At 31.4% G+C, this 14,391-nt stretch overlaps 2 protein-coding genes across 2 annotated transcripts in view; one reads left to right on the top strand and one right to left on the bottom strand.

Annotated features, from left to right (window-relative positions):
* Window positions 1-14,391, bottom strand: part of LOC131850502 (uncharacterized) — an 85,491-nt gene that overhangs the window by 43,006 nt on the left and 28,094 nt on the right. The gene's annotated exons all lie outside the window — the stretch shown is intronic.
* On the top strand, window positions 11,347-13,970 carry LOC131850511 (major facilitator superfamily domain-containing protein 9-like). Its single transcript, XM_059200759.1, has 5 exons — window positions 11,347-11,432; window positions 11,575-11,706; window positions 12,128-12,257; window positions 12,667-12,885; window positions 13,255-13,970. The coding sequence occupies exons 1-5, from the start codon at window positions 11,391-11,393 to the stop codon at window positions 13,968-13,970; spliced, it is 1,239 nt and encodes a 412-aa protein (XP_059056742.1). The 5' UTR covers window positions 11,347-11,390.

Here is a 14,391-nt window from a genome sequence, read left to right on the forward strand (position 1 = left end):
CTTTAAAAAAATATTCGAATTGCATATAAATATAATATAAAGTTCTAACAATACTTAATTATATTAATATGCTGTATATTATACGAGTATATATTATAATATTTGGAATGTTGCACTTAGCAGTCCCTGTGATAAGTTAATGCAACACGATTTGTTCATTGAGATTGTAGGTCAAACTAAATTATTCAGATATTATAAGTAGTAGTTAACTATTTCTCAATACCTAACACTACAGATTCTTGCAGTGGTTATTGTAACCTAACCTAACACTACAGATTGTGTAGATACAATAGTTTTTAATTGGATAAGTTCTAGAAAAATAGATAGATTTGGCTCTATGAAATAGATATAAAAGGTACAAGTAAGGTACTATCCATACTAATATTGTAAAAGACGTAAAAGTTTCTCTATCTCTTCGTCTCTTTGTTAAGTCCTTTTAGACAGACATACTCTATTACGAGCACAGACATAATAATAATAACAATATAACCCTCGGCAATTAACACGGCACCTTCTAGTACATAGCTTGTGTTATGGGTATAGAAATCTTAATAATATACAATCTATCTTTTTGTACAAGCTTTTAAGTAATAATATAAAATAAAGATTATAAGGACCTAACATTAATACTAAAAAAATTTCTTGTTTAAAACTTAACTGTCTTCACAAGTGCAAGGATATCAAATATTTCTGTCTTTAAGTCATATACGTGCTTATTTTAAAATAAAATCATGAATAAAACATCCACAATGAGTCACACCCATGAAACCTTAGTATAATACATTATTATGATTAACATTCCACAGGTCCATACACGAAGGGATTCTGTAATAAAAAAACTTACTATAGAATGTTGACATGAAGACATTCGGTAACTAATAGGCTGGTGTTCCTCCAAGTGTATAATTAAAGAAACGTGTTAATTGACCCCGTTACTTGTATTTTTTGTAACGTTACTCTTAAAATGTGTTCACTTTTAAATAATAATTCTTCATCTAACCAGCATCAAGTAATCGTGTGAATGCTAAGCTAATGGAACGTAGATTACAATCTCAATGATTTCTACAACTAATAATTACAAGAATCTAATTATCTAGAAAAATATGCTCACGATTTCAATTTCATATTCTATTGTGGGTAATAATGTGTGAAATAAACTCGGTATGTAGATAATTCCGCTATTAGGTACCTATCACTAACCAAAGTATCCGATATGGCTTGTAAAACGAATATAATACGAGTTAGCACTTGATCTGTCTAACCGAAATCTGGATGGAGACACGATTTCTACCCCCTCAGATATATCCTCTGCTCTATATGAACGGTAATCAAAATTACATCTGGCTGAGATTTGAACAACTAGCGACGCCCTCAGACTAAAGTCTGACAGACAGGTCAGGTATACCTATATTAAATAATATTTTTTATAATAAATGACATAATTGGGTTATACATACTTTCTTCTTGTATTGTCATATCAATTATAATAATAAATACATATTACATCGCGGATATGACAGTAATACAATATGATATGTACCGTAACAAGCAAAAAGTAAAACAAAATATTAACACCATTATCAATCAATACCGCGGTACCTATCCATTATTATACGTAATAGTCCATCAATAGCATTCCACTATAGTGACGTAATCCCATTTCACACTTCGCCTTTCGACCCCTCGGAGGCACAAAAAATAAATCTAATGTTTTTGTTCCAAAAAGTTCTCTACTAGTTGAGAAGCTGCTGCCATAAACGATAACGATCTGTAATCCTGCTTAAAAACAATTTAGCTCCTCGCAAGAGAAGGGTTGAATTTCTTATTACTATCATGACATATATAGGACAAATACGATAAAAAATTATATTGAATAGAAAAACAATATAGTGATAATAATTTCAGATATTGTCAAGAAAAATCCGATTTCAATGTGCCAATATTAGAAAGGAAGCGTTTTATTTACATAATAGGGACAATATATATGATTTAGTATGAGTAGTAGTAATTTACATCTCTTCTATTAAAAAGAATCATCGATATCGGTTACAAAATACAGTCAAATTAAGAGCATCTTATTTTTAAAGGTCGGTTAAACCATTAATAATTACATAGCAATTATATCGTTATATACATAAGTTATACTAAAGACGTACCTAATTAAACTAAGGAACAGAAACATGTAAAAGAGAAAGACTGTACTGAAAAATATACATTAATATCTTCATTCGATCTTTAATACTCATTCGCAATTCGGTACTACTATTTAGAACGTGTTAAACGAGTTCTTCAAGGCAATATCTACAAATGTTACTATCCTATGCCTAAAGTAAACATTTTGGGTTCTTTCTTATTACAGAGAAAGTAAATTGGATTTTAAATACAACCCACAAAGGTCTATTTTATACGCATGGTAGTCTGATAATAGTGTTATTGACTTTATAGTAAGACGTAGTAAAGGAAACAGGTTTTGTGCTAAGAGGAAGTGCTAACTTAAGTTAACTAAAAAAGTAGTTTACCGTTATCAACGGGTGTATAGTCGTACATATTAACTGTACAGATTTTAACTCAAACAATTATGTGATGCGAAATTCTATCTTTAGTTACGAAATACAATGATAATAAAAGTACAAAGTACTACCTAACCCATTAAGTAGTAAAGCTACTATTCCATACGAGGATAATAAATTGCAATGCAATTTTAATACAATCCCAATTCAATACTTAACAATAGTAAAATGTTTATATTTATAATATGTTATTTGTATTTGTTATGAGAGAAAAGAACTTATTCAATGATAGAGCAAATAGTTCCTACAAAATGCAATGAGCAAAGATATCAGTTGTAACAAATTGCTAGTAACGATCGCGTTGGCGTTCAAACGTATCCCACACTCACAGTACCAGTTTCCATTTGGCGTATTAACATTAATATGTCTCATGTTTTATAATATGTACGATATATACACAAACTTCCCGATGGAGTTACCAATAAATAAGGATAATTATATATTTATAGATCTTATTCTATTTTTATCCTTATTTATATATTAATTATATAAATAAGGATAAAAATAGAATAAGAGTACGAATTTTCTAGAAAGCTAGTATCGTGATTCGTGATTCAATACTTCATTATTTATTTTCATAATCAAATTCTAATGTAGCAAAGTTTTGAGAAATTAATTTTATTTAGTAACAAGAAGGATGTAGTGCAGTTTTCTGGGTAGGTAAGATTGTGTATCAATTATGTAATTCACAACCATCACTTTACAGAGTCGACCTCTTCCACAGTAGCCATGAGATGTATTAGGTAAGTCTACCTACGTACCACCATAGTCGTTTAAAGTATATTCGTTCATACTCCTACAAACATGCTAAATTTCGTTATGTGACTATGACGACTCTACTATTTCACAATCATTGTTGGAGGTCCTTCATTATCATAATCTTTCTTTTTCCAATACTCGGATGCTATTGTGGCTAGGGTTGTCAACTTTTTTATGACAGTGAAAAGTTTAGTATTAAACTGTACTTAATTAGGTTAGTATTGCAAAGTAGAAACTTTAAAGGTAAGATTTTAATAGAGGTAAATGTAACACCGTAATAGTGTATGTATCTGTTTCACTCTGTTTTAAGACAAAGTGAATTATGGCAAGTACCTAATTTAATAAACACAGAAAGTGATCCAACTCTATAGTCCATCGATTAATGAAGAGGCAACATCTAGAGGTACTTAACATGCAAATAATAGATACACAACTACAGCTTCCACTTTCTTGTGTGTTTTTTTATTTCGGCCTACTATAATGCTGTTGGCCGCAGCTAGTGTTTACAGCTTCACCGGACGATAGGGGGCGAGTGCAGATGGCACTCAAAACCCGCGGAAGGCCAACTCCCGCCTGACCGATACGACTTTATTCTGAGAGCACCGCTAGGGATTCGAACCTCGGCTTAGGCCATCGTAAAGAAGATCCTCGTTTGAATTGGACGGGGGGTCGATCGGAGGGGAGCTTCTTGTATGACGCTTAATAGAGTAGGAACGAATCAGCGCGAATATTTTCAATATTGAATGATCTCCTCAGTGTATTAATACGGGGTACACCTACCTAATTGTATTAATAAAGAACCAATCAACCAACTCCACTAACACTTGGTACAGATGGCAACCCTTGTCGTGACTGACCAATGAACAAATTATGCAAATAAAAGTATAGGATTGTCGTAAGATATTCATGAATATACAATACTCTTTTCACCTTAATTTTATTAATATGTATATTGACGCTCGTTGGAATTAGACCACGCATATCGCACACGACAAGGCGTTTCTCCAAATTTTACGACCGGTTTGAAATCGGTCCGCATTTGCTTTTACCGCTTTTTTCCTACATAATGTATAATACAACCGGTTCGCAGCGATAATATAACCGTTTTCAAGAAAAACACCATCTGGCTTAGACAAAAGAAAAGATTATCCGACTTATTTCATATACAACACATAATATTATTAGTAAAAGTAAAAATAAATGAGTCTCTACAACGATATGAAACAGGGAGCGTGAAAGAATGTCTTGCTATGAAAATGTAGTTGAACTCAAAAAGTAAGCGTTTAAGAATTATTTCTTTAATTACAGTTATTAGAAACTGTGTTAATTATATAAGTGGATTAAACAAGATATGAACGCAAGGATAAAGATATTTTAGAGAATATAAGTTTTACTGTTAATTTCATTGGTATCGTAAGTATCTACATCCACTAAAGGATCAAATAAATTAAATATACTGTTACAAGGACTAATATTATTGTATTACTATAAAAATTACTTAATTAATAATTTATTTCTTACAAAAAAAATCACATAATCGAAACTGATGACAAGTTGGCCTTGTTTTTAATTATGGGAACCATTTGTTGAATGAATGTAAATTATAAAATTTAATCCATATTATGATAATAGAATACTTAAAAGAAGTATTATATATTAATTGTATTATCATAATTTAATGGTTGTAACTTTCATTGCAAAAATGGAATGGTTTCAACGAATGTTAACGGCGAAACTGATAAAATATGGTAACCGTGCAAACAATCTGGCACTCAACTTAACTGGTGCATTTTTTATTTTACAGTGTTTTAATAACATTAATGTACATGTTTAACTTAATTGATATACTGATATCATATCCCGTGCCTTACAATACTACTAACAATTAACGGAATAAACGGGGCTCTCATTTCAGTAATATTATAGATATCTGTGACGCAAACGGAACACTGTGTAAAAAGCATATTATAAAATGCAAATACAAAGAAAAACTGTATAATATCTGAATCATTCATATTACAAATAATCTAATATTTAAAATGTATGCAGCACCAAAACGTTATGATTTTTTTAGACAAATCATATTTAAGGTAACAATTCTGTACGCTGCTGCTGTTATCAACTTGTCAAATATCCCAGAGAAGATTATTCGACCGGAACATACGCTTAATATATATACTAATAGAATTATAGAAGAAATCTATGAACCGCGACGGTTATAAACAATTTCTCACGGCGATCTCGTCTACCCGATGTCTCGATCAATGCGCAAGCGCCGGCACATGATCGTGGGAGCAGCAGGTACTATAGTATATTATAATATGTAGTCAAATGTTGACCAAATATAATGTTTTTAGTATCCTTTGCAATACTTCTCAAGTAATAAAATACGATGGACATTATGACGTGAACGAAAGCCCACCATGTGTAAGCGAAAACTGATGATGCCTATATAGATGAACATGACGTTATCATTTGATATTCACAATGCGTTGCCACTCTTTTGCAGTGACTGCTTAAAGGACAAGATGTCATGCATCATATCCTGTAATCTACACCCTATAACCGAAACACAGCAAATTACTTAGCGGCTGCAATAAAAGGACCCACCACTCACGCAAATGATTTCTTATTATACTTAGTGTCCAAAATCTCAAGAGCTCATTGGAATGCACTTGGCTCACTACTTTCTGTTCTACATATAATGGGAGGCTAACTGCGGAAAATGCAGTCCATATTATGTTTTACTCTTCATGAAATCGTGTGACAATTATATTGAAATCGCTAGAAATATACGACATGCATTCGATGGCACCTTTAATAGCATTATTTTTTCATCATAATTACTCTTATTTTCCAACATCCTGGCCATATTTCATTTCCAGATATATTTAATATATTAATTTTATAACAGGATTAAAGAAACAAATAAAAAAATTCAACATTTATTGTTATATACATATATATTTCAAATTTAATAAATTATATTATTTATTTAGCGCTATACCATAGTGCCGAGTGTGAAATAGGAGCAACTTAGTATGGATTCATGACGTACTCGTATTATGAATTGTAAATAAAATCTCATTTATGAGTTAACTTACTTAAGCAAACCATTTACGTACACTTTAACCTAAGCATTTTAAATAGAAAGTAGATCATACACATACTTGTATACCTAAGAGCTGTGCACTTGTCGTAGGCGGCGAGGAGTCTATTTCTTTTTCTCACCCTAATTAATAATATTCGTTACTTAAAGAGTTATATTATTACATACTATAACCGCAACGTAAAACTATATTTCAGTGTAACCGGGAATCATGAACTAACCACACTCCCACAGTTAAATTTTCTACCGTAAATTGGTTCAATTGTCGCTTTCAATTTTAATAAACTGTATTGAAAACAAATGAAATTATTCGTTTAAGATTGTAACTACCAACCAGAGGTAATATTTGAGTTCGTTGACTCTTTAAATATTAATACAGATTTTATGCAGATATAATATGGCGGTCTATTAGATTCTGTAGTGCCTAATTGAGTTCAATTATACAAAAATATAGAATATAGACAAATAAACAAACAGTAATAGAAAATTCTATGTTAGTGCTAGAGTGTATTTACAAGTAATGCATAGCTTTTATAATATCAAGGCCAGTAGTTTAGTAATGACTAGTTTAGTTGTCGATCTCTGTCTCTGTCTTGTCTGTGTTATGTGCTCAAGATATTAATAAATAACTATCAATTACTTTATTATTACCATGTGAATCGTAACTTGCAAACTACACAGACTAAAAGACAATAAAACTGGACAGCGAGACATTTCCTGTGTCATCCTTTAATAGCACCACTTCCTTATTACAATGTACAGATGAAATAACATGCAATTGAAAGTCCTGCTCGCATACGCTTACCTTTGACCGGCCACCTGACAAGTACAGTAATTAGATAGTTAGTAGAAGCACCGGCGGTCTTGCTTCGGTGGTTTTCCCACACGTCTTGGCCGGGGCCCTCCCGATGATGAGATTAAGCTCGCCGTTCAATTGCGCCATACTTTTAAAACATTGTTATCAATGAACGAAGAACTGTATCATACTTGTCATTGAATTAAAAAAATATATAAAGCCGGCTTAAAAAGTTGGTGTTTGTAAAACTGTCTTAAGAAGAAAAAGTATTTTACTTCTCGTTGGACTTTTATACTAATTACTAACATAAGTTTTTAATTCCTAGAAACATAAACACAGTCAAGAGTTCTAGACTATACTTACACCCATGTCGTCAAACTGTAAGTGCTCGAGTTTATGACGTAGTTAAATGTCGATGAATACATTTGTACGTCAACGGAGACAGCGCTTCAACTCTCAAACCAGTTATAAACTCGGCCGATATTTATCCCTGTTGTAAAAGTCACCAACGATGAACTTCAAAATGTTGAAACCACTCGTAAAATTAGACGCCGTAAATGTCGAGGTAAGTCTTCAACGACAAATTACGAGCGCGTTGCTTCAAAATCGAGTGTACGAACAATGGTAGTTTTTTACCATGGTTAGTCACAGGAATCCTTGAAGACGGTCAGGAAGGGTGACTCATCAAATGTCGGAGGTCGCGATTCAGTGCACACAATAACCGAATGTGCCAACGTACCGTTCGACTCACCTGGGGTTCGGACAAACTTGAACTCCGCCCACATCTTACATGAATTAATTAAAAATTTACATTAACAATTAGAAGGCTGACCTAATTGGCCACGGTTATTATATTATTACCAGCTACCATGCTGCTTGCTTTATAAGATATGTTTTGGTTGAAGAGTAAAGTAAAGAGATATAGTGAAATTATAGGGTAATGAGGCTTGATATCGTAGTGCTCCAGAATGGTAAGGCATAAGAGGTACCACGTCATCACGTGCTGTCCGAGGTGTTTTGTATGAACACAGTTGACGGTACCCAATTACCATCGAAGGGGCCGTCAGCTTGCTATTCTAAATACAAAAAAAAAAAAGAAATCTGTCTACATGAGCAAAAACTTAAGTGAGCTTTTTTACCCTCGTTATAGAAATGAAAGTAATGAGATTCTAAGAACGGTCGGAATGTTCATTTCTTTTTCCAGTAAAAGTTATTTGGTTTATTGAAAACAAAATAAAAAGAAATAAATTTTATAGCAAACGTTTCCGAAATACTCAAGTGACAAAAAATAAAAGAATTAAAACGAAGATTGGTTGGTAATAAAGCACGATGTCGTACGCCAGTCCATTTAGATGCAAGTGTAGCCAAAGGACCAACAGAGCGCGTAATGCGCTCTAAACAGCGGTCAAACGTGGGGTCGATGGGGTACATAAAGGTACAAAGTAACAGAAAATTATGTGTTAAGGTTTTGATACCCGAGAACGCTATAATTTAACGAGCTAGAAGCTAAATTTATTTGCAGTGACTGCTATTCGTGCAAATTATGCTTGTTAACAACTTACAGTAATGCAAGTTTGTAAGTAAAACCAAGCATTAAATTATACAAGGCATAAACTATATAAACTATACATAAGACGCATTATCTCTCTAATATTAGACATCTGAAATATTAAGAACATATATATTTCAGTCATATACAAATAGCTGAATATTACAATGAAAATATTTGCCAAATTGTTTCCTCCTGTAGTATAAAAATTTGGTACCTGAAAGGAAGTGGTAACTATCGCTGTTTATAAGCGGTAAGTATATCACTATATCATTACATATTATTTGCTGGTATTTTTATACATTTACATACTTTATACACAAACTATTCAGTAATTCGGATGACAATGCCAAATACATTGTAATCTCATAAAAATCAAACGCGATAAACACAATTTCATGATATTGTTTTATCAGTAATAGAAATAAAGATTAAATATACATATGTATGTAGTAGTAGTAGGCATCTACTTAAAAAGCTGTGTAAATCAGCTAAATAAAAATATTTTTTTATAACATCTATCAACTACGAAAATCTCGTAACAGTAATGTTAACAAGGTAGTAAAATGTATGTAATATTATAATACAAATGTACTTCAAATTTATTCTGGTGCATATATTAGTAGTGTAGTATGCAATACTAAACATTTTTTTTTATAACTAATGAAGTTTGTTTCTGAATTACTTAAATTAAGAAATTATTCAGTCAGTGTTCAAGTCCACCCGTTTTTGGGGGGTTAATTTTTTAAATACTCTAATACTACTCAAAAGAGTCGCGGGTATATAGTTATCGTACAGATCATAATGATCTAGTGAAGTTAGTAATCCAAATTATAAAGACAATGAGGTTACAGATTAACATTAGCGCATTGCACTAAATAAACAATGAACTCTCTCACGATTCATTTTAAAATGTGATGACAGATTGTAACGAATGTACGGTAAACACCAATTATTCCAAGATTATACTTGCTTCCGTCTTATTTTAGAAAAAGGCGCGATTAAGATTAGTAGAAAGACAATCATAATAAAAATACAGACATCCGATAACGCATTTCCGGACCACACGTTGTTATACAAAGAAAATTGTCATAAAATTATATAGGTGACTTCATTTATGTCTAATGTTCTAATAATGTTTCCGTTTAAGGGATTCATTTTCTTTATTTAGAGAATAAAGAAAATAATTCTTAAAAAGATATTTTTTCAAAATAGTTATAATATGACATCAATCTTTATTCCTTGAAAAAAATGTGTCTGTTTCTATAAGAAATAAAAGTTATATAAAAAACTATTAGCGCATATATGAATTGGAAGGCCTTGTAGGTATATAGTTCTTTTAAATTTCCGCGATTAGCTTGTTAACTAACAATTTACATCTTTGCTTTTATTACCACATATCAAAAATACCATAAATTGCTGCGAAAAAGCTAAAATTATAACTGGTTTTATATTAATTCCTATGACTTGATGTCAGATGATGACAGAGTAAATCCTGCAATTATACAATAGAGCGAGGTAGGCGCACTGCTAGCTGCTTATTTGAAATACAATAAAAATGACCCAGAAACCATAAAGTAGTAATTGGATCAGATTATATATCGTGGGATACTAAATAATCGTTACGCAGTCACTATCAGATTTATATGGACCTATTACAGCACAATATGGCACTAATTTATATACAGGAAAAAATAAAGAAAGCAGCTATCCCACAATTATAGAATTAATTACTTTAAAAAGTGAACCAAATAAAAAGTGTACCTTACTAAATTCACAAAATTCACAAAATTTATTAAATCTAGTTATTTTTCTCCGTCAAGTTAACAGTTATTACCAAACAACATTTAATTACTAATAAACCCATCACAACCACTACAATGTATACAAATGGTATCTATCATTACTATCTAACATTATCATGCAACGTGCTGTAACACATTAAGATAAAATTAATTAATAACAAATCAGATGTTTTGTTGTATAAACTTAGACATTGGCGATATCATGTTGAGTAGATACTGGTATACTAATTTAATATAGTCACAAAGACGTTCGTTTACATTGAGTAACGCAATTTTGGAGATTTTCCCTAAATTGAGGAGTTTAAGTTGGGGAGGTTTTGTCTGGTTTTAGACGTCCAATTCCTAATCGCCAAGTTTCTTAGTAATGTAAACAAGAAATGTAAGGCAGTCGACCGAAAAAACAGATCAATTTCTCAAACCCACCGTAATATCTAAAATTCAAGGCGGGCCCAAAAAATAGCCAAGACAGGCTTCTTAATTGGGAAATATTTCTTTAGAACCTATATTTTAGTGGGATATTCATAAAATAATTGGCAACAATACCAGATAGTCATCTGGCGATACTGTTCAATGCTTTAATCAATGACACAAGTACTTATACACCTATGATTACTCATGTGACGTCGCATAATAGTGAGGTTGTGTTATTGTTATCATTGTATTGATGTCAGTACGTACCAATGTCATATACGTAACAGACATGATTTGGGTTTTATGTGTATTCTAAAATTTAGTTTGTTTTATTGTTTTAAGATATAATTATTAATACATGCATCTAGTAGTTTATGAAATATAACACAAAATGGTTCCACCGAAAGTTATTCTGGAAATTGTGTCATTTTTGGTAAGTTTACTAACTTGCCTTTTTTCTTATAACTAGTATATTATACTATATATGTAGTCATGCTGTCATATAACTGACCGGTTGAGTCTATGATTATTATTGCTGTTACGCCATAAATTTGAAGATCATTCTTTTTTTACAGGACATGTTTTCTATAGGTCTTATCATACCTCAACTTGGAAATATTGCACTTAAATTGGGATGTAATCATATTCAAATGGGAGCTATGAGTGCACTATATTCAGCATTTCAGTTGATATCAGCGCCAATGATAGTAAGTTTGTATATTCTTCTACCCATTCGATTTTCTTTTAATGAAGCCTGTTCCCCAGTCGTATGTATATTAAGTATACATAAGACGGTGGAACAGAATATTTGCCTATTATTGTCGCACTACGGTTGGCATTTTTGAGTCAATATAGCTACTGACTTATTTCCGTAAGTGAACAACTTGTTTGTTTGAAATGAAAATGAAGACAAACAAAGCCTTACTTTTAATTTTTATAAAATAAAAAAGATATCCTACAGTCATATTCTCATATGTGATTTTTTGAAGTATTATTCTAGTATTAACAGTCAACATTGAAATAACACTTGAATTCGCTAAAAATTATAAATCTAACTTTTATATTCTAGACATTTTAGCAATAAATTTCATAAGTAAATTCCTTTTTATAGGTTCTGTTCAATTCCAGGGAAGTTGGAGTGACTTGAAAGGCAGAAAACCGACACTATTGTTGTGCTTAGTACTATGTACATTTGCATACGTAATATTAGGATTTATAACTACTATATTTTCATTTTTTGCAATAAGATCTTTTCTAGGTGAGTACGTCATTTCAAATGAGTAGCAAGTACTTTATGAGATGTAGAATGAATTACTTATTTTATTAAAATATAAGTTTCAACAAATTCTTAGGCTTATATATTTTATCAGCTCCGCACATCAGATTCCGAAATTTATTCTAGTCATCATGACTAGAATAAATTTACATTAATAACATACAAATTTTGTCACAGTAAAAGTTATCTGTAGAAATTAAATCTCAAATTATGGTATATATTTCTGGTTGCATCACATGTAAAATAACTGAAGGCTAAATTTCAAATCAATAATTCAAAATTCAAATTAAAAATAATAACAATATTAGTTAAACATGGTAAGCATGATTTACGTTTATTTTTATCTAAAGACATGAACTTAATAAAAAAGTTTACATGATTATTTTTTCAGGTTTAGTAAAGCAAACACAATTATTGTTGAAAGCATTGGCGCCAGATTGCGAGATAGACTCTACCCAACAAGCGGCAGTATTTGGAAAACTAGCAGCGTTATCTAGTATCGGAATGTCTTTGGGGCCGATAATAAGTGGACATATTATGGAATCCTACCCCGATAGTGGATTCACAATTATGTCTTGTTTTACTGGACTTTTATTTGCTATAAATGCATGTAAGTATACTACTACATTATTTAATCGCTTTATTAATTATTTATTTATATTAATTATTTTATCTTATTTTATTATATTATTTTATTTACTCTATATTATAACAAATAATATAATATAATTAAGAATGTAAATTTACATTAACTTACACAAAAGGCAGTCTTATCACTTACTTTCTTTAGGACTTTAGGGTGGATAAAGTAAAGATAAGAAAAGGGTAGGTGACAGTGCGTAGAAAATATAAATCTATATGTCTATATAAAATAACAACATAGACAAACATGTACATAATAGCGCACATAGATTTCGAAAAAATGAAGGAAAAGAGGAACAAGAGTTGTACATTGATTAGTATTATAACTTATTTACAGGTCTCATAAAGTCTTTACCCATTACCATCAAAGAAAATGAGGAAAATAGAACTAAGAATGATGAAACAGCTCGAAGTATATTAAAAAATGTTATAAACAGTCTTAAGGAATCAGTGGAAGAATTTTACAAAGTGGACTGGTCTGTCTACTGGGATATTTTTGTGTTCAAACTAATCATGACACTATGCATGAGTATGTATTTCCAGAGTTACGGAATATTCTTACAAACAAAACACGACGCGTCCCCTAAATATTTGGGATATATAATAGCATTTCAAGGTGTCATAGGTGCGTTATGTAGTTTCTTCTTTGGATATGTCAATAAACTATATAAGAACGATAAAGATTTTAGTAACAGACTTTATCATGTCTTTGCTGCACTTACAATAGGATTACTGGGTATGGCTATAGCCCCGAATTTATTGTCCTATGTAGTGTTCACAATACCACTTGCATTAAGTGGAGCTGTGGGGAGGATTGTGGGATTGGAAATGATTGTAAGTAAAGGGGAGAGTGATCGTAGAGGCTCTGTCATTGGAGCTACGAGCAGCATCAGATCGCTTTCAGGAGTAGTAACGCCGATGTTCGTCGGCATTGTTAGCGAATATTTAGATATTCAGTACGTATTGTACTTTGCTGCTTTAGTCGCAGTAATGGGCATACTGACATCTTATACAATAAGATCTCAAGCTTTAGCCAAAAACAAGGCGGACTAGAATATTTAATGTCAAATTTCATTTTAGTAAATTATTTTCTCATTGTGATATTAATGATTAATAAAATATACAAGAATAATTTGTATTTGACTTTTTTCAATATGAATACTTACTAGGTTATATGAATCTGTAATTTCTTTTATATGAAATACCTTGAGGTTTTTCAGCAGGTTAAAAAACATCAATAGGATAAAATCTCACGTTATATATATATATATTAATGTTCAAAAGAGTTTGTTATAATAAACACTTATAGTTTTTATAGTACCAAAAATATTAAACCTACATAATTACCAACACTTTTATTAGGGCATTCTCACACTATCTTCGTAATAAATGAACTAATTACTAGTTAAATGCATAATGCAGGTGTATGTAGAACTGTCTGGTGAGCCCATAGTTCCCACGGTGGGTTCCTTCC

This window comes from Achroia grisella, unplaced genomic scaffold, assembly GCF_030625045.1.
Source record: "Achroia grisella isolate CSIRO2021 unplaced genomic scaffold, CSIRO_AGI_Agris_v1 utg770, whole genome shotgun sequence".
NCBI classification, from domain to species: Eukaryota; Metazoa; Arthropoda; class Insecta; order Lepidoptera; family Pyralidae; genus Achroia; species Achroia grisella.